At 46.7% G+C, this 20,956-nt stretch overlaps 1 protein-coding gene across 1 annotated transcript in view; it reads left to right on the top strand.

Moving 5' to 3' along the window:
- The first annotated feature begins 6,139 nt into the window (after positions 1–6,139).
- SNCG (synuclein gamma) overlaps positions 6,140–20,956 on the top strand; it is a 16,481-nt gene continuing 1,664 nt past the window's right edge. The window contains exons 1-3 of the mRNA XM_035889870.1: positions 6,140–6,326; positions 11,232–11,273; positions 12,141–12,272. Coding sequence (XP_035745763.1) covers positions 6,206–6,326; positions 11,232–11,273; positions 12,141–12,272 — 295 coding nt within the window. The 5' untranslated portion in view covers positions 6,140–6,205. The remainder of the gene's footprint in view (positions 6,327–11,231; positions 11,274–12,140; positions 12,273–20,956) is intronic.

The raw sequence follows: 20,956 nt of genomic DNA on the forward strand, positions 1-20,956 counted from the left end.
GTTATGAAAGATGTTAAAAAATTGAGCATGCTGGGGACTGACATCTCTTTCCACGTGGTGGGCATAGGATAGGGCACTGCCATGAACACATGGAAGACACGAATTTTTCAAAGGACCCCCCTTACTAAACAACAGTGGTTAAGATTTCTGTCTAATAACTGTCCTGATTTGGGGTGTCAGGTTATGCTGTTGGTTTGTAACATGTGATTTATAGGCAGACTGAGCTGTACATTTTCTTGCTTAATGTCTGTAGAGGAACAGGTATGAGGAGTACCCATTTAGGAACACGATGCATCCCAACTTTCCCTCTTTTTTATGAGCTGATGCCTCAGCGTGGAAGCAGGGAAAACAGACATATAAGGTCATTTGCTGTAATGGTTTGCTCATTGCCTTCTGAGGTCAGTCTTTTCTAGGAGGTGCCTACTGGATGAGGAAGGCAACTGTGCACCAGCTAATACAGCCACCTGTTTGGTCCATTTGCCTGATTTAGGCTCGGTGTACCTTGCAGAGATGGATGCTACTGCTGGAATGGAAGAAATGGGTGAGACAAATCAAATTTAAAACAGTTTGGAAAATGATTTGGAAATAGGTGTTATTCCAAATGTATACTTGAAACCCTATCAGTAAGTGATGTGGTAATAGCAGTGTGGAGATGTTAGGAGCTGCCCTGATACTTCTCAGAAGTTTCTAGCATTTCTCAGAACAGCTGGCCAAAAAAACCCACCCCAGTTGCCCTCTATTTTGGCAACTAAATTTAACAGGTGACAGGTACTGTTCCTCCACTCATGGTCCCCAGTCATTAGTGTTTTTTTTTCCCTGTGTCCTTATTCACGAAAATACTTTTCCCCCAAGAATTTCTGAGAAATGCTTCTTCAAACTGTTTTAAGTAAGTCTTGAAAGAATTGATACTGCCAGTTACACCAGATTCATCGGTACGTCCTGAGGTCTTGCAGACCACTGTCAGGATTACTCCTGCCTTGTCTGGTAATACAACCACTTACATTAAAACCAGCTCTTAACCCCCTCCGGTATTGCCCACCCTGAGAATTCAATGTCCCATTTGCAATTCCATAACCAAGTTGTCAAATAGCGTCACCAACTTCTAGGTAACCTGCGCAAGATGGGAAATCTCATCTTGGCCCCTTTCCATTTATTTGGAGTCCAAGCTCCACAGCTGCCATTCCACTGGAGATGGGCGACCGCGCAGTAAGCGGTGCCAAACAACACGCTCGATAAATGACTTGTACCTACGCGGAAAGCGTAGGCTATTCCAGTTGGTTTCTCTCTGGAGAAAGAGCCCTTGGAAATTAAATTTTCAGTTAGTAAATTCCAGGTTTTGTTTCTTTGTTTTGTATCTTCCCAGATTCATTGCCTGCTCGATAATGCTCTTAAATCTGTATTATAACCTTAAATTCAGAATCTGAGTATGTAGAAGGAAAAAAGAGAAAAGCCTTGGGAAAAAATGTTTGAAAAGCTGTAAATATTTTAATAAGCATGCGTTGCTTTAGATTTATATATCCCAGCTCCAAATCTCTGAAGCAGACGGAGTAACTGGAAGGATTGTATGTCTGGGAAGATGAATAGGACAGTTTTGTTGATAGCCGCACAGCAAGGGGATAACTTCTCATTAGGCATTGGTTTTCAGATCCGGAAAATGCTGTCTCATTCCCCGCCCGCTGCCGGTGCGCACACGTGCCCTGTGCAGCCGCTCCGGGGAAAGGGAGCAAGGGGAGAGGAGTGTCAGGAGGGGGGCTGCCGGGCTAGGAAGGATTCCTTCCAGCCGTCTGTCCTTCAGAGGAGGAAGATGAATTCTTGTTGGCTGTATTTTTATTAGTTTGCTCAAAAGCGATCAGTGTGGTATTTGACGGCAGAGATCAGTCACGAAAGACTGCTGAGTGCTGTACTGGCAGCTCGCTGCTCGCTGTATGCGTGCCTTAAAAATGGCTCGTCCGCCAGCCTTCACGCTATTCATTCCCTGGCAGAGGAAATTACTCATTAACTATGCAAACGTACATGCAGGGATTGAAGTCCTAAACTGGTCGCCGAGAGGATGTCAGGCAGAACTGCTTGTTTTCGTTAGAGCATGAAAATGAATGATCTGAGACAGTTCTCCTTTCGGCATTTTGAAGTTTTCATAAATGGAGACAGAGAGAGAGAGAGGCAGGGGGGAGGACTTCTGTTTATATAGAGCATGGTTTGATCCTGTTAATGTTAATATTATTCTCCATACAAAAACTTCCTGAACAAAGGATATTTACCAGCCACAAAAGCAGCTTGTCCTTCCTTTCCTTACCTGTCTTTCAAACATCATGCACCATTTAAATACTTCAATAGAATATGACCAAATCCCACTCCTTTCATCCAGCGAGATGCCTTTGGTGGGTCGTAGTCTCCAGCATCAGTTCATCATTAAAAGACAAGTTTAAGGTTTTGTGGCAATTGGGAAAATTAAAGATTGGAGAGACACAAATTAAGCAAAATCCTGTTTTAATCTGTTGCAGACACAGAGAAAAGTCAGGCAGTAGAGGACAGGGATTCTTGATTTCTTCTTTGTGTTGTTGTCTTTCCCTTGCATCTGTGCTTTGGGAATAGGTAGACTTGAGTTAGACTTAACTTGCCCTTATTCCAGAATTACTGGCGGGCATTGCACAGGCCTGCTTCCAGATGGGTACAACTTAATCCTGAGAAGATTCCAACCGGACACAAGGGGAAAATTTTTCACAATGAGAACAGTCAACCACTGGAATAATCTCCCCAGGGGAGTGGTTGACTCCGCCACATTGGACACTTTAGAGATGCAGCTGGACAGGGTGCTGGGCTGTCTTGTCTAGCCTGTGCTCTTGGACCAGATGGTCCTTGAAGTCCCTTCTAACCTGGTATTCTATGATTTTGTGATTCAGATATTAGCCACCAACACCCAGAGAGAGGTTTAGGTGTGTGGCAGGTGGGGAACTGCACCTTTCAGAGACTCTTCAGAAACTATGGCGTTATGCAGCAAGAGACTTGATGAACAAGCCTGAGCAGACAGAATTCAGGCTTTAAATGAACAGTGGTTGGGTGGTTTGTCATTGCACAAGTCAAGACAAGACTTTCTTTTGGTTTTGTGCAGAACAGTTCAATGTTTGTGAGATATGAATTTGTTAACAAAGTGATACGACTGAAACTCAATAGAAAACTTAATGTCTAGCTTATCTGACTTCTCCCCAGTGTCCCAAGGCAGATAACAGAGTAAAAGAGGTTACTGCCAGGTGAGATGGGAACTTGGCTTCTCCAAACTGCCCACTGGAGGAGCTTCTCTTTAGCTGCTGATTATGTTAATCTAATACAAGGGAAAAACTGTTTTTCAGGCACAAAGTTGAGATCCTCAGAAAATCTGAAAGCCAAGGTTGCTTACATTAACTCCTGTTGTTAGGTTTGTCCAAGGCAGGATTGGCAACAAATCAGAACTGAATCCTCTGCTTAGAATAGAAATAGGGTACCACGGTTGCCATGGGGTGGCAAATGTATTCAGGAGCTGTTATTGGATGCTTGCCCTTTATAGATCACCTACGACATTGTCCTGAGTTCAGACCTTTCCTAAAAGGGTTTCAAGGTAAAACAATGCCTGTGCAAACTGCCTGCTGCCTTGGGAGTGATCCAACGGCATTTAAATGCCTCCTGTGAGCTCTTTCTGAAGGTCATCGGGAGAGGAGAATGCAGGAAAGGAGTATCCCACTCGAGCATGGGCTAATTCAATCTGGTGATGATTCATGTTTCACGTCCCAGGACGGCTTGATAGTTCATGTATTTGTTACCTTTTATAGCAATGCAAAACACGTAAAATTCAATTGTACAAATCACAACAACAGAACAAGAGCTTAACAAAATCAAAATATGCTTCTCACTCAGCCTTATCAGGCTAGGCGTTCTCCTGAAAATACCAGTAAACCCCATAAGCGCTCTGCTTTAACACTCTTTGAAAGCCTAGGGAAAAAGGAAATGGGCCTGTAAGCAGTTCCCAAAGACGGCAAATTCACTTTTTACCAAATATAGTAAAAACAAGACTTCTGCCCTGTACCTAATGAAATCAATGGGAGTCTTGAGACAGACACCAAGAGCAGCTAGCTTAAACCACTGGTCGTATGGTGCAATAAGACACATATATCTTCAATTTAAGAATACACTGGGAGCGGAAACAAGCACCAGCTGTGCACCTTGGATAGCGGCCGGTTGGCCACCTAGAGGAAAGCTTGAAAGAGGCTAAGAAAACCCTTTTTTCACTCCTCACTGCAACAGTCTAGAACAATGAGAGCTCTTGTAATCGGTGTGTTGTGATGGCCTTCCTCCAAGGCTTGCACTTATTTTAATTACCAATTGATAAATTTATTAGTCTGTCAGAGATTTGGCTCCTCTACATTCAAACGGAAATTTCCTCCTCATTTATAAGTAAGGAGACCCATTTGTGAGACCAAGATTGAGAAATCTGTGTGTTATTTTTCAGATCAACAGTCTTTCAATTGTTTTAGTATGGAGTAAAAAAACACTCCCCAAAACTAAAGAAATAAGCTTACTTCCACAATAAGAGCTCTTTGTGTACATGTCTGCATGTATGTACAGACATGTCATTTTTTTATTCAGAATTTTGTCTTTTCTCTGTGGTCTTTTCTCATCTGACCCTTCCAGGCAGTGATAGCTTGTGGCAGCAGTGGCTTATGGACCACTACGCTTCATGACCCTGGAGGTATTTAAAAGATGGGTAGACAAGGTGCTTAAGGACCTGGTTTAGTGGCAGATGGCAGGGTTAGGTTAACAGTTGGACTTGATGATCTTAAAGGTCTTTTCCAACCTAAATGATTCTGTGATTCTGTGACGTTACGGTGTGCTACCCTCCCACGATGCAGTGAAACCACTGAATTTCATATTCTTTTTGCCTGGTAAGGAAAAGCAGCCGAAGCTGGTCAGGGTTTGTGCTTAGAGACCCGTGCTCCATGGCTTCTGTAGTTTCAGATATGGCACTATTAATAATAAAAATAAATAATCACCTTCTTGCACTGGCAATTGCTTTCATGGGTTCTTGCGTCGAGTTTCAGTTTGTGCTAGTGGGACAATAGCTGATTTGGGCCACTCAGAATCTACCTCAATTTCGCTTGAGTTTAACTTTAAGCACATTAGGATATCCAACTGTGAATAATGATCATATGTTTGGGTGTTGTTTCCTAGCGAGGCCCTGATCCTCTGTGCAAAGTGTAAGATCTCCCCAGCTGGCTCTCAGCTGGCTGATTTTCTCGCCCCACTGCGCTCTGCGGCATCGGAGCTCGGACGTGAGCGATGGCGTCAGTGTACAACGTCGTCTCGCTCCGCAGCCGCGGAGCTCTGTGTACAGCAACTCGGAGAAACAAATAGGAAACAGGATTTCCCCCAACAGGCATCTGATTTTTCAGAAATGAACCATTGTAATGGGATGTGCAGCTGAGCAAAACCCGTAGTTTATACTAAATGCCTTGAGGGGCCAGCTCCGGCCTTGACAAACATGGCAAGCGGAACTTCCAGCTCCCTTCTCTTGAGCACCAAGCTCTAGCTGGTTCCCTTTTTCTATCAGTATTTACTAGAAATAATATTCTTGTTATGGTTTTGTGCAGGATGGTTTCTGGTAACTGCCAGACCAAGAAACCTGACCGTGTTTGTTTGCTACAAACACTACCAGCTTTACGTGCTCTCCAGCCTCTGGGAACCCAGGAGAGCCGGTGCTTGCCTCCTGCTGCAGCCTCTGGGAGAGGCCCTTTCAGGAACTCAGCTCTTTGGATAAAAAGTCTCCCTCTTCACATGAGAGCATCCTGGAGTGAGAGCATTGCAGCGTATTTTAAAAGCTTTCTCTGTCTGGAAATTTTCCAGGCAGTCCCTTACCTACCGATGTCTTCCTCCTCCTCCTCTCCCCCTCCCTTCTTAGATCTCCCCAAGCAGATCCATATCATTAATATTTCAGCATCAGCTGTTCACAGGCATTGGCTACGCTGCAGGGCGCCTCATCAATAAGAGCCAGCAAAGGCTGTGAGGTTTGCCACACTGCCTTCATCCAGCAGAGGAGTAAGAGCAAAGACGAGAGACCAGCAGAGAAACCGAGTATCCGCCAAGGGTAAGGCTGCATCTTGCGGTCCCGGTCTTGAGCTGCTTTTTGCTGCTGTCCCCCTCTCAGATCGTCCAGGTAATACCGGAGTGAGCGACAAGAATGGATGTCTTTAAGAAAGGTTTCTCCATTGCTAAAGAAGGTGTGGTGGCTGCTGCAGAAAAGACCAAGCAGGGAGTGACGGAGGCTGCAGAGAAGACTAAAGAGGGGGTGATGTACGTAGGTAAGAGAGAACTATTTTCAGTCTACATTTGAGCATGAACTGCTGCATAGACCATTCTGAGAAAGTCTGGGGAAATTATATTGTGGCTAAAGCTTGGGAGCGGATGGCAGGAGGTCTGGACAGCAGCCTCAGCTCTGTCACAGGGAGGCTGTGTAAGCCTGGGGTGCCACATCCTCCCTGTGCCTCAGTTTCCCCAAATTAGACACAGAAAGGGCCACTGCTTTGGGGGAGGCAGAAGGAGCGCGGCATTAAGGAGTGTATGCCCAGGTGGGAGGCTTCTGTTGTTCCCTGACTGTTTGCACGGCGAGTCCCTCGAGCCAAGCTCTGCTGGTCTCCGCCTCCCCTCCCCGCCGCGAGCGACACGCTGATGAGGTCCCTGAGAGGGGCCGGCAGCGTTATTAAGTGGGGATTGCAGGATGCATCTGTTTCCCCGCAAACATGCTGTTTTATCCTGAAATCCTTCTCCTGTTCACCAACCTGTTTTGTTCCCCATGCACACATTAATCTTGCTTTGCAAGAGACACCCGAATTCATTTTGCCCGAAGGATGGGATCTGGAAAACAGCACTCCCGATGTCCTGCTGGAGACCTCTCTCACAGTTAATGTCCTGTTTCAGAAACCTCCCCTTCAAGGTCACCCTTGAAACCCACTATCTCCACTATCTAGCGCATATAATTACATGGCTAGATGGTCAGATACTCCAGATACTATAAAATCTATGAAGTCTTAGGTTCCCAAGACTGATTACCCCGTGCTAATTACTGCACCTCACATGGCTTTTTATGTTTGCTAGATGTGGGAGTGAGGGGGTTTTTTTGTGGGAAAGTTTACATGCAGGCTCTTCCTGCTATCGTCCTGCCACATCCACAGCTGTATGTAGCTACTATATTTAAAACCGTTATATTGACAATAGCTACTGATTATATATATATATATATATTTGTAAATTGCCAATGAAATACAAATGTTATGTGTAGCAGATCTGGTAACATCTTCATCCCAAAATTTTAAACACTCAGCTACTGGCATGCTGTGAATGAACGTATGTAACTGTCCACATTTCAGTTTGAAGCTGACTGGCGAGAAAAAAAGGTAAACAGCATCCCTGTAAATAATTAAACTAAGCACAGTAACTGAAACACCAGCCTGCGAAACGCCCCATCTAGGTGTCAAATTATGGCATCCTTGCTGCTCCAGCTGCTTCCTGATTTGAGTGATGTCAGAAAGGATTATTCCAAATTTTTGCACATAATTCCTCACATCCCTGTTCAGTCGTGTTGCACGTCTCCATATTGTGACCTGTTTTTCATTTCTGCACAGCCATAAGGTTCAGAGTCTGCTCATGAGACTCCAACCTTTCCAATGAAGTTTTCTCAAAGCCTTCTTAAAACCTAAATCTCTGAATGAGGACCAACTAAGGATCAAGGTGAAGATGAAATGCTTTCTCTTTTCCTTTTTTTTTTTGTTTTGGTTTGCTGGGGTTTTTGGTATTCCGCCAACGCCTGCCCTGTCATGCACTTGGGTAGTGCTGTGGCTCGGGGGGCTGATTGTGCCTGTTGTGTGCTGGGGGATGCTCAGCCCTTCGGGGAATATTCAGACTTTCACAGGCAGGAAAAATAAAGGCCAGATGCTGATTAGCTCAGAGAATTGATTTTTAAATAGAGAAAGTGGCCAGGTATATCGATTAAAGCTGGAGTGATTAGTGTGTTGTCTGTGCCCCCTTTTCTCGCTCTGTGGCACATGAAGGGTTAATCAGAGACCTGAACTCTTCCTTCCTTGCTCCTTCCTTTGCAGAGCCCTATCTTAGCAGCTTGATCTGGAGCGTTATGTGATGCTTGGAGAAAATACTTCTTGTATAAATGCTTGAGGGTCTTTTTCAGAAAGTCAGGAAGCAGGGGCGGGGGGACACACGACCCCAACGCCTAGGAGAGATGATGTGGATCCCTGACTGTTATTCAGGTTTGTGTTAACTCATCGCTGACTCTCCAAGGAGGATTCCAGATGTCTGGGCACAACCACCATATCTGCCGAGTCACTTGCTGCTGCCCTAGGAGAAAAAAGATGCTCATTGGGAGGCACCCGTCCCTCCTCTCCGAGCCGCACAGGTTCGGCTCCCGGAGCCCGAGGTGCCTCCCTCCTGCGCTAGCGCTGCAGTGCGGTTCACCGCCGGGCTGGCTGGAGCTGCTGCCGTCGCCAGCGTGGGGAGCATGGCTTGCTGAATGCCTAGGGTAGAGAGGAGGGTGCACGAAAAGAGAGAGAAATCCTGTGGCGTGGGCCACCTTTGCGCTTAGGAGAACCACAGTCTGCTCTCCGAATGGTAGCAGCCTCTGGGTATGCTGTGGGTTCTTGCACAGTTAATGTGTGTGCAGAAGTTGATTCAATGGGCTGTCTTTTTTATTTGGTTTAAGTCTGGAGATATGTGATGCTGAAGTTAATTAATGAAGGTAATGCAAATCTGCATCAGAGTATTGCGTATAAGGTCACTAGTCCTGTTTAACACTGCAATACTGAAGCCTCAACAAAGAATGCACTTCTAGTTTTCCAGCACGGCTTTCAATCATGCGTGTCGACTTCAACAAAGTGACTCCAGCCCAAAGTCCCACAGGACCTGCAGCACACCCTAATGTCCTGCTCTGCTACAACGCTTTTCCCACCGCGCAGGGCTCCGCCGCCTCAGTCGCGCCCTTGCGATACCAAAGCTCTTACAGCTGACTCGCAGCGCTCGGAAGAGGCAGGATGCGGGAACTTCTAATTCCGTCTACGCAAGCTGCAGGCAAGGACTAATGAGTGAGACGAGATGGAGCATCAGGTGATTGCTTTCTGATTCAACAGGCGGGGGTTGCCGGTGAGGGCCAGATTTCATGTGGTGCATAATGGATGCTGAGCCTGAGTCACGGGGTGTGGCCAGGAGCCCGGGTCTGGCAGAAGAGGGGAGCTCTCCCCCGCCCTGGCACTTCCCACTGCCGCTGTCATGAAATGGATTCGGGTATTTTTCTTCTACCCGCATCCCTCCTTTCTGGAATTATTTCCCATCAGAAAATATGGCGCGCACCCGCTCCCTTGCCCCTGCGGAAGAATCGAGCCCAGAGAGTCGTCTTAAATCAAAAGTCTGGTAAAAATATATACAGCAGTACAGCTCTTGTCTGACGAAGCATGTTCACTGCAAAACTGGAACCTATGCAAAGCTAGTGCAGCAAATTACATACTTTGCTTACCTAACAACTGCTCTTTGACCAAAAAACAGCGAAGAAGGGCCAAGCTTGAAAATCTGTGTCTGATGCGAGAAGGTCCCGTGTGTCACATCAATACTGAGGCAGTCTTTCATTGGAACGGCACGGGGGGGGCGGGGGGAAACTGAGGCAGGGTGGCATCTGGATTGAACCGTGTGCGTTTGGCCCGTTCAGGAGCTCACGCTCATGGCTTGAGACTTGCATGTGCGCTGCTCACCGCTGTGATTCTGTACACATTTGGGTATCATGGGCATCGTTGTGAAATCCAGTTTACAGCAGTGCAGACGTATCAGATGCATCACTAGGAACTGCAGTTTGCAGCAGTAACAAGCATGAAGCACAAAGATTCCATCTCTTCAGTTTTAACGCAGTTTGGGAGGGTGGAGTGAAATGTTGAGGGCATATTGTGGTCAGACAGCTTTGTTCTGCCCCAGGCAACCATTACAATCACCAAAATAAATCAACAATTGAGAATTACATTCAATAATACATAACATGTATCAGGCTGGACCTGTTGTTATCAGGCTGCTGCACCTGCTTTGCTTTTCAGGCTGTTAATGAGAACGAGATGTGGTTTGTGGCTGCTTTCTCCCACCATTCCCACGGATGCTCCAGTACCTCTGGGGTTAAAGATCTGCCTGGCTCTCTATTTCTATCATTTTGACAGCTGGCCATAAAAATCCTTTTGTTGTATCAGTGTGGGAAACTTGAAAAGAGCCTGTGTAGGTGCAGATGATACACAAAATACAGTAAAGTGGGACCGGTGGAACCTTTTGGCACGTGTTTGTCTAACTTCCAACAGAGATAAATTCGATTATTTCTGTAACGTGAAAAAGGCATCTAGTTAATATGGGGGCTGCCCATCTACCCTATGATTTAACATACATGCTGCAGTATGCAAACGGAAGGGATGTATAGCAGGTCACTTCAAGCCTGGAGGGAAACTGCGGGGATTAATTATTCCTTAAGGGCTCCTTGCGCTGCAGACTGAATGCCCTCACATCCTGTTAGCATTTCTGCCTTGAGAACAGCAAGATAAATGACAATGTAAGCATACATATGGTGTGGTTTCATAATTTGTGATAAAAACATCTGCATTCTGTGTATCGCTGCGAGCAGACGCTTACAGCCTAGGCCAAGGCACCAAAATGGGAACCTAGTAGGTAGGTGTGTAGTAGGAGGGTGGAGGGTCTGTAAATTCAGCCTCAAGTTTCTACAGAGTCTTTATTAAAGATACAGAATGAAGCTTTAAATGACACTCTGCTTCTTGAAAGACTGAAGTAGGTAAGATTTCACCAGGTCGCTTAATATACCTTCATTTTTATGTTTAGCTTAACTTTGATTTACCTCAACTGTTCTTTTCATTTTGGAAATATTTCAGGGACAATTTTTCCTACTTATGCATGTTGTAATCAAGAGGTTTTGGGTCTGGGCACCTCCGGACAGTTTGTAGCTGAAGTTATCCAACTCCCTGCACAAAGGTCCTCCTTGACTTCACTGGGGAAGGAAGCTGGTGCCTTCTGATGGCTTTACAAATGGCTTGTGTCTTAGCAGGAGGTGCCGGTAGCACCACAGCTTCCCACCACACCTAGTAAGAACAGGAAGCCATCCACATCCAGAAACCAGAGGGTTCTTTGCCAGGTAGCACTGACGGACCATGTGTTTCCTTTCACAGGTACCAAAACCAAGGAAGGCGTAGTGCAAAGTGTGACCTCAGGTAAGAGCACAACCCTGAGAGTGATGTGGAAATACGTGATGTGTTGCTGGGCCTCATGATAAGGCCATCGTTCCTGCCAAATGGAAGGTCTCTGGGTGACATCGCTTATCTGCATGACCTTCCATTTGATGAATGGAGGATGCTTGCCAGGAGCAACGGGTCAGGGTCCTGGCATTTGCCGTGCACATGGATAGGAGAAAATATTTAATCAGTAGAGCAGGTCAAAAAAAATCTAGCAAATGTTACTTGGCAGACTTGGATGATTCACAGCAATTTAGACATTTCACAATGCCAGGAGTGCTGCCCAGCATGCAGAGGGGATTTACTTGCATCAGCTCCTGCCGGGCCAAAACTATGGTCTTTGGGAGACTCCTCTCAGGCAGTCACAGAGTCAGGGAACCTGAGGGAACTTTCTAGGTATCCCAAGCTCCAAGGTGGGTCAGCCTTTTGAATTGTCATGGAGAGAGATGAATGGATCCTTGCCTTGGAGAATTTAATGACTAAATTGCTTCCTCCTTCCCCCCACCCCAGTGTATTAAATCAAATGGAAGGTACCCAGAGAGAGGTCATATGCAGTCTGCAATGCAAAATACCTTATGTGCACAATTATCGCTTAGGATCTTACAGTGAATTTTTCATTCTCCAGTTGCCCCCAAAGACTGACAGGCTGCAGTGCTGTTTTCTGAGCAGCACTTTGAGGCAGACAAAACCCTCCACGTACTTGATCTAAATTTGGATCTCACGTAAAAAATCCAGATAAGGACTTTCTTCTCTTACCTCGATGCACTTGTTTTATTGTCCCAGTGAATTTGGCAGCCTTTTGGCAATGCCTAGCTCATGGACTTTCTGCTTTTGTTGAAATTCCAGTTGCTGAGAAGACCAAAGAGCAGGCCAATGTGGTGGGAGAAGCTGTAGTAGCCAGCGTGAACACAGTGGCAAACAAGACTGTAGAAGGAGCAGAGACCATCGTGGCTACCACAGGAGTTATAAAAAAGGTATGTTTGTTACTTCGGTGATGAGCAGGACAGAAGAGTTGTCTTTGGCTAGCACTTAAAATACCTGCAAACATATACAGGTGGTGGTTTTACCTATTCAATGAGAGGTTTTCAGCAATATCTGCTTTTATATAATGCTTATTATTATTATATAATGCTTAACATGTAATCACAGAATTGTTTAGTTTGGAAGGGACCTTTTGAGATCGTCTAGTCCAGCCCCCTTAGGATCAATGAGAGTAGGTTGCCCAGGACCGTGTCCAGTTGGATTTTTAATATCTCCACGGATGGAGACTCCAGAGCATCCCTGGGCAACCTGTGTCAGCATCTGACCACCCCCACAGGAAAAAAAGAATTGTGTTCAGATGGACACGTTGTCATGGTGCTAAGCCCCACCCAGCCGCTCACTCACTCCCCCCGGTGGGATGGGGGAGAGAATTGGAAGGGTAAAAGAGAAAACTCATGGTTGAGATAAAGACCGGTCAATAGGGAAAACAAAAGCCACACACACAAGCAAAGCAAAGCAAGGAATTCATTCCCTGCTTCCCATGGGCAGGCAGGTGCTCAGCCATCCCCAAGACAGCAGGGCTCCATCACACGTAGTGGTGACTTGGGAAGACGAACACCATCACTCCAAACATTCCCCCCTTCCTCCTTCTTCCCCCAGCTTTCCATGCTGAGCATGATGTCATACGGTGTGGGATCTCCCTGGGGTCAGTTGGGGTCAGCTGTCCCGGCTGTGCCCCCTCCCAGCTACTTGTGCCCCCCCAGCCTCCTCGCTGGTGGGGTGGGGTGAGGAGCAGCAAAGGCCCTGGCTCTGTGTCAGCCCTGCTCAGCAGCAACGAAACCATCCCTGGCTTATCATCAGCACTGTTCAAGCACAAATCCAAAACACAGCCCCATACTGGCTACTGTGAAGAAAATTAACTCTGTCCTAGCCCAAACCAGCACACCCATGAATCGATTTGTGCCCACTGCGTCTTGTCCCGTCAGAGCAAGAGCCCGGCTCCACGTTTTCCCATGAATGTAGAAAAGCATTTTTTCCAGGGACTCGAGCAGAGCTGCAGCCAGGCTGCAGTGAGCCCCTGGCCGGAGCCAGAGCTCTGGGGCGAGCTGGGTGCGAAGGCAGGGGCCCCACCTGCGTGAGACACGGCCTTGGTCTTGGTCTTGGTCTTGGCCTTGGCCTTGGCCCAACCGAGCGCTTATTGATAAAGGCCGCGTGACCCCAGTTGTGCACGGATTAAGCTGGCTTCAGACAAGGCATCTTCTGTCTCCCAGCCTAACTGGACAAAGCAAGTTGCTTCAAGTGAGGGGATTAAGGGACGTGTGAAGGAGCAGAACAGCTCCCTAGGTGGGGGCAAAGCTGACGGTTACAGAAGATGCTTTCACCAGGCAGTAGCAAACAGCAGCCGTCGGTTCGGTCCATGAGGCTGATGCTTGGTGGCTCTTTGGTAAGCCCGGCTGCCGGCTCTTTAGAGAGCCGTGCTCGGGAGCATCGATAGCGGCATAAGCTGGATGAGTCACAGCAAACCCAAACCCAGAATCGAGGCAAGGCTGGCCAAAATTGTTTTAATTGTTCAGACAGTTGGCTGATGGATTTCCTGAGCTGCACATAAACACATTGTGATGTGAAACAAAACTTCTACACAGCATATAAATCCTGAGAGAATAGCCTAACAAAAGAGGAGACCAGCAGCTACGAGTGACGCAAAATGTCCTTCTGAAAGCATGTGAAAAAGGCAGATACAGAAGTTCTGCTAAGCCCTCGGGATAAGATTAATCTTTATTCCCATGGGGAACAGCAGTTACGCTGCAGGAGTGCAAACAGTGATTCCTAATTCCATGGGGCCAGACTACCCCCCCCTTACCTTTTGGCTGACCGGGTGCGGGGTGGTTGACCCAGGAGAGCTGGGAATTTGCTGACGGTAGGAATCTGTCCTGCAGATACTGAACCACCTCCCCTTCTGGCAAGGACTGAGCAGCAGCAATCCTCTTCCCCTTTGGTCCTAAGGGAGAGCCTTCCCTCAAAGACTGATGAGCTACAGCTTACAGGTGGTAATTTCACAGCTCGAAGCAGTTGTTGTTATCCATTTCCATCCTTGTGCAAATAGTCCCTTAGAAAAACAGCGACTCCTTCACCCTAGTAATGGTTCTGGGTCGTGCGCACTGCAGGCAATATGCAAAAGCCCTGGGTTTTCCAGACGATTAAAGCATTAAGCATCTGAACTGTCATTCTGGCATCTTCCATCGATGTCCACCTGCTTAGAGTTAAAATGGGGATTGATCAAGAAATAAATAAGTGGGGTGTGTCCCATGCCTAAGGGAACGAGGGAAATAAGGGAAGCAGGAAACTGCTTTGGAGACAATATCAGGGTGTCATGCCAAATAGGAGAGGTGGGCAGTGGAATGAAAACAGGAGAAGAAAAGCAAGGCAAAAGAAGTCACAGGAGAAACAAACTCAGGAGAAATGTTTGTTTCTGTGAAAGAGAGGGGTTATCTGCTCTAGCATTTTACTTCAGCTTAAATTAGGAGTGCAAATCTCCTAGTCCTGCTCACTCAGCATCCTTCAGTTGCATCCGTTAGCTACCTGTTGGATAGCAATGACACGGAAGGTGGAGCTCCAAGTGCATCCCAGCTGCTGATGGTTGATGGCCATGGGGCCAGAGCTGCTCCAGAGGGAGGGCCCTGAAAGGAGTAGAGGGGCTGTGCTGGGCTCTCGGCACCAGCTCTTTTCTCTCCATGTCTGCTCCTATTGTGCCACACGATTTGCTCATGGAAATAGAGCCAGAGGTGCCAAGAGCAGCACCGGACACTGTAGCGCCTTTGAGAGACCTGCTGGAGATACACTAGGAGTGATACAGTATAGCAGCTAGACGTTTAAAAAAATAAATATCTACTGTTAAAATCTTGCAATCCTGAAATTATACCCAAGCGTTCCAGCCCCCAAAGTTTGAGAGAGCTGTTGCGTCCAGTCCTGAGACTTGCTTGTGCTCCGTCCTGTCCTCCTCCTTTTTAATGGCAAAGAGCAGTAGCTAATGTCTTATTTCTGTTTTCCACTATCTCCAGCATTATTCCCTGCTGCTTTTATAGAGGGGTTGTTCTAAGCACCAGGGGATCTGGGTGAACGCACTGTGAGCTCTGAGCAGTGCTACAGGCTGACTCAAATCTGGGGAGTCGAGTGGCCTGGGAAGCATGTCCCCAGCTCAGCGTTCCCAGTATTAATATCAATTACGGAGAGCTTGTTGACATTTCATCTGCGCGCTTGACAGCTTGGATCAGTGGTGGGCACATACTAGCAAGGAGCGGGGAACTCTAAGGATTCTGGATTAAGTTTTGCTCGGTGCGGCAGCTGAGGGGTGGCTGAGCTCTCTGGGTGTATCAGATGGCAACTTTGGCCATGGGGAAGAATCCAGCCCTTCGTGGAGCACGGCAGGTGCTGAAATGTGGGCACATGTGGGGCAGTTGGCAGCACGCTGCTCCTTGTTGTCCTCGGTGGGAGCACTCAGAGCCAGGCGGAGGGAAATGGGGCTGAAGTAACTCTGTGCTTATGGAGGGGTGCCAAGCACCAGAGGAGAGCAACCTTGAGTAGCTTTGGCATCGCCTAGTAGGGCGTTGGCACTGGCCTGGTCACTGCTAACAGAGTACAAGAAAGTATGGATTGATTTGAGGAGGTTTTAATTATTAAGTCAAAAATAAGTACGTTAAAAGACCATAAACCCTCCACAATTTTTCTGATGCGCAGAGGAACAAGACCCATCAGTAATGTGTTTTGTCTGTGGCTCTGCACTCACCCCAGTCCCTGGGGTGGACATTAAGGGATTTCAGCGAGATAAACTACTAAATATCCCTGTCTTAGAAGAGGATTAATTCTTCGTCTGCATGACACAGCACAAAGTTTGCTGCATTGCAGACACCACGTGGCTGGGAACAAGCGCCTGTACGTACACACACACACTCACAAAACATCCCTCAGCGACCGGAGGAATTTCCCCAGTAGCTGATGTTCCCTGCACCATCCACCTAGAGCTTCGCTTTAGATCCATTTGCCCTGTCAGTTTTTATACGGTTTAGTTGTCAGTTCAGGGCTCTGTCATTTCGAATTGCGTTTGATCTTTTTGCTATTTCACTCCATTAATTATTTGAGCAGTCGTCAGTTATGTGCAACTGCTGGGCGCGTTCGCCGGATCACATCGTTTCTCTCTGCCCTTGATCTATCACACGTGCCCCATATCCCTACCGCAGCTTATCGCTTTCGTAACCACTGCACATTCTGAATGCGAACGGTTGATGTTCACGGCCTTAATTCTGTTCACTTAAACCCTGTGATGCTGGTGACGCAAAAACAGTCGCACCAAAGGAGTTAGAGGCAGAAACCGATGTGTGACCTCCCTGTTTGAGTTCGTTTGGGCAGGGCGAGCACCACTTAGGAGAGAGCAACCAAGGGCATCTGAAAGGCCACCGAGGGCAGAGCTGCTAAGCAGGAGGAGCAGGGAAATCAACAGCCAAAATACCTTACAATTAAGTAAGAATAACTAGTCGAAACTCTTCACCCTTGGTATTCAAGCTTTGCTGTACTTCACTGATGCCGTGATGCATGCCGGTGGTATCCTTCAGCATCCCACGGAGCAGGGGAGGCTGCAAAAGCAGCGTGGGGTGGGGTACTCTGCCTACAGGGACTTTTTCTGTGCAGTTCTCTCAGTCTCGTTAGAGCATCCAGGCGTACATTTCTTGCAGTCAGGGTAGCTGAGTTAGCGGCGCTGGCGAAGCCTTAAAGTCTACAAGACTGCGTGTGCGCTTCACGGCTAGAGGCTGTGCCCCAGTAATGCTGTAGGAGGATAATGTAAACATTATTAAATATGTATTATTTGTATAAGCAGCCCTAGGAAGCGCTAAGAGGGTCTGGCTGTGAGCTGGATGAACACAAAGCTACCCCAAGAGGTCCACCTGGATCTGTCGGGTAAGACAGGAATCCTGTGCGCCCGTCTGTCTGTCCTGTCAGTGGGTACACTCACTGTAATCACAGGTTGACCTCTTAGTCAGGGCTGTCAGCATCACTGAGCACATTCAGCCCGAAACCCATCCAGGGCAACCCGTCCATAGGACCTGTCAGGTTGCCTAAGGGTTTCCAAGGGAGTGGCTTGGGGATGCTGCCAAGCAGCATTGCTTTTGCTCCAGCACCCAAGGTCAAGAGCACTACGGGAGGCCAAACCTTTCTCTGCCTTACGCAATTGATGTCCCATTGCAGGCTGTTAAATCTGTGGCAGATTAGGTTGCCAGTCAACCTCTCTGCTTTTACAGCCTTAAAATAATAATAGCAAAACAAAAAATCTTGCTTGCCACTGAATTTGTTGAATTTTTGATGAGTAATGTTCCAACATCCAACATTTAGACTCTGCATGTTTTCTCTGTTAGATAAGGAAGATAATCCTGATAAGGTGGCTTATCTCAGTGTTTTGGGGGATGGTAAAAAAAAAAACACTGGCCTATAACATAATATGGATAAAAATATAAATTCCATTTCATGCATGGACTCAGCCAGCGGAACGTACAAGACAGTCACTGAGCTGAAAAAGGGAATTTCATAGAACCTGTGAAATTGAAAAATCTGAAGAATCAAATTGTAATTACTTTTTTTTCCCAAAATCTGTGGACTTTTAAAATCTGTTTTTAAAAAACATATTAAAATATCTGAACCCAGAAGCCTATAGTATGCTCTATTTAAGACCTTTTAACATGGCGGCAGGAATATTTTTATAAATGGCAGGTCCTAATTTGTTTTTTCATTAATGATATATGAACATGTAACTGTTTCATGACCTTAAATAGTTGATTTTTTTATATAAATCCTCTATAGTATATATATTCTATATACAAATATATATTTTAAAAATATTTTAAAATTTGCATAGTATTCCTGTGATGAATTCTAAGGTCTTGTGTTTCACTTAACAATTATGTTAAACTACTTTGTTTTTCTCTCTTCTCTAGCCAAAAAGATTAACCCCTACCCCCCCCCAAAAAAATAGAAGAAAACAGCCCATAACGAACTAAATCAGTTTTTTTCATTTTAAATACTTTTTCCAAGGCAATACATAATTTCTGAGGGGGAAAAAAAAATCTGCTTGCTGTTTAAGAGCAGGAGGAGCATTACTAATAACTTCGTGTTTGCAACATGCCTTTCCCTTAGAACATTTTATTCCTTTTAATGAGGAGAAGAACAGTGAAAGGAAAGGCAAAGTTCTTGCTGCCCTCCAGAGGAGCTGGATTTTCACCCTTGCTTTCTCACCCAGCGTCACGCCGTGAGTCAGTGTTATAGCTGGGGTTGGTACCCAGGCATTTCTGGCTCTTCATCCAGAGTGAAGACCCTTACAGCACACGGTCCGCCTCTGTATTTTGTTTTCCTGACTAGTCACCGAAATCCCCAGCCGGCTGATGCCCAGCAAAGGAATGCAGCCCTCCCTCCTCTCGTGCTCGCTGTTCTGGGCAGGGTGAGAAGCGCGTGAGAAAAAGGCTGTGAGGCCACGTCCCTAACATGGCCTGACACCTCTTCATCCTGCGATTGTGCTGCAGTTTAGAAAAACTCCCCAGAAACATGGTCGCTTCCCTTTCTAAAAATAGGTGGGTGAGTCACTTTATCCGTCTGGAGCAGCATGTTGGCAGAGAGCACGATTTAAGGGATATAGTAAGGAGCACAATAGCTGAACCGGGATTCTTCAGCCCACTCGTCACGCTGGGGTGCAGCGTCCTGAGGAAGGGATCCCCTTTTCCGTGAGTCCTTCCACATCTACCAGAGCTGAGCTCCCTGCCCACGGGAGGAGTAGGTGGTCGAGCCCTGTAGAAAGACGGAGTGCGCTGCACTTGTCCTGGTGTTCTTACCAGCTGTCCCCCAGTTTTCCCAACGCAGCTCAGCACCTCAGGCAGTCGCCTTTGATTCACCTGCATGATTTCATATAGCAGCCGGTAACCTCACCTGCAAAAAACCCACCAGGTGCCCGCTGTTGCAGCTACTGTCATTGGCTTGCACTGCAGATTTCTTTTCTTTCCAACTAACAGTCAAAAAACTGCTTGTAAAGCTTCAAAATGCAATTTGAGGCTATTTACCTGCTTTGACCTAATGTGCACTGCTGAGTTACAAGGTGTAGTCCTTTTCCTACGGCCCTGTAGCACGTAAAGTGTTTTAAAGCCACAGACCAGATCCTCAAGCTGGACCAGCCTCCATAAATTCAGAGCACCAAGCTCTGTTTGCTGACAACAGGAGGGTTCACTCGTTTTGGAAAGGCTGTGGCAAAGCAGCTCCACTGGAGCAGTGCCCTGTCCCCAGCAGCCTCCAGCCCCTCCTGTGCCAGGAGCTGGAGACCAGAAACTGGTCTCCATGACGTGCACAGTTTGATGTCTTTAGGTTACCTGGGCTTACTTCACACAGGTCAGGCTGTTTCTAGCAAGAAACATTTCAGCCGACAATGTGATGCAGATTAATGGCACGTTTCTTAGGGGGAAAAAAAAAAAAACACTCTGTGCTTTTCACATGGAGACTCCCCCAGTGCCTGGCTTCTCTATAGACAAACTCTCGGCAGGGAGGTGAAGGGAACGCCTGGAGCTGCGGCCAGCCGTCAGTACTGGGCTGCAGCTCATGTTCTGGCCTTTTTCTTTCCTTGGTGGACTGATCTCTTACAGTAGCTTGCATGGAGAGCAGGGAGCCTATGGCAGAACAACCAGGTTGCAGTGCTTCCATCTCCCAGCTCTTCTTCCTGCCAAAAAAGGATCTGAAGTCCAATTTCCAGCTTAAATTTTCATGAGATCTACCTTGTATCTACATAACTCTGTGAAACATGTCTATTTTTTTCCTTTGTATCTCACATCACCTCTTCTTCTCTGATTCAGCCCCAAAAGCAGCAGGGCTGTTCTACTGGTGAGAACAGTCATGACTGGAGAGGAAAGTAAGGACACGTCTGAAAATGAAGGGTGGAGTCCCCCAAAACACCCGAGGCATGAAGTCAAGTTTACAGTAGGTTTGACAGGGACATTTGATTTGCACCGCATCAGCAGCAGCACCAGGGAAAGTGGTGGCCTCATGTTTGCAAAATATTGAAATTCAAATGACGTATCCCCCTTCCTTGCAAAACTGACTTTCTCTTTACGTAATATATGTGTCTTGGGTTCCTTCTATGGTGGCCCTGACTTCATGTGGGAAAAGAGCAAAAACTCAGGGATACTGTTGGGCATGTGTGCTCAAAGGGAACAGAGAAGATTTGTAACTTTGGTGGAGTTCCCTGGTGATTCGGGGCTGGACTATAGAGGTCCCACTGTTTCTGCTTCCCCCTGCTCTCGCTGACTGATTCCACAGAGGTGCGTTTCTGCTTTCTGTCCATCCCCTGGGCACACCGGGTGCGGTCAGGTTTTTTTGTCTTCTCTTCCCACATGGCAAAATCATGTTTAAAGTAATTGCCTGGCAATACAATCTTTTCTCTTCTTCTTTGAATAGGAAGGTAGCTGAAAGGTGTGAGGAAGTAGCTAAAATAGCCCAAAGTGCTTATGAAAATGCTTGGACCTCAAACACAAAGGGAAGCTTGTCCTTTGATAATGAAATTTTACCTGAAGGTTAAGCACCTTAATGCCACCGCAATATTGCTATATCTGAAATTAGTATTAGTCTATGCAACGAGTGCTTAGGGTAAGTGAGATCATGTA

Source organism: Egretta garzetta, unplaced genomic scaffold, assembly GCF_000687185.1.
Source record: "Egretta garzetta isolate BGI_Z169 unplaced genomic scaffold, ASM68718v1 scaffold280, whole genome shotgun sequence".
NCBI lineage: Eukaryota > Metazoa > Chordata > Aves > Pelecaniformes > Ardeidae > Egretta > Egretta garzetta.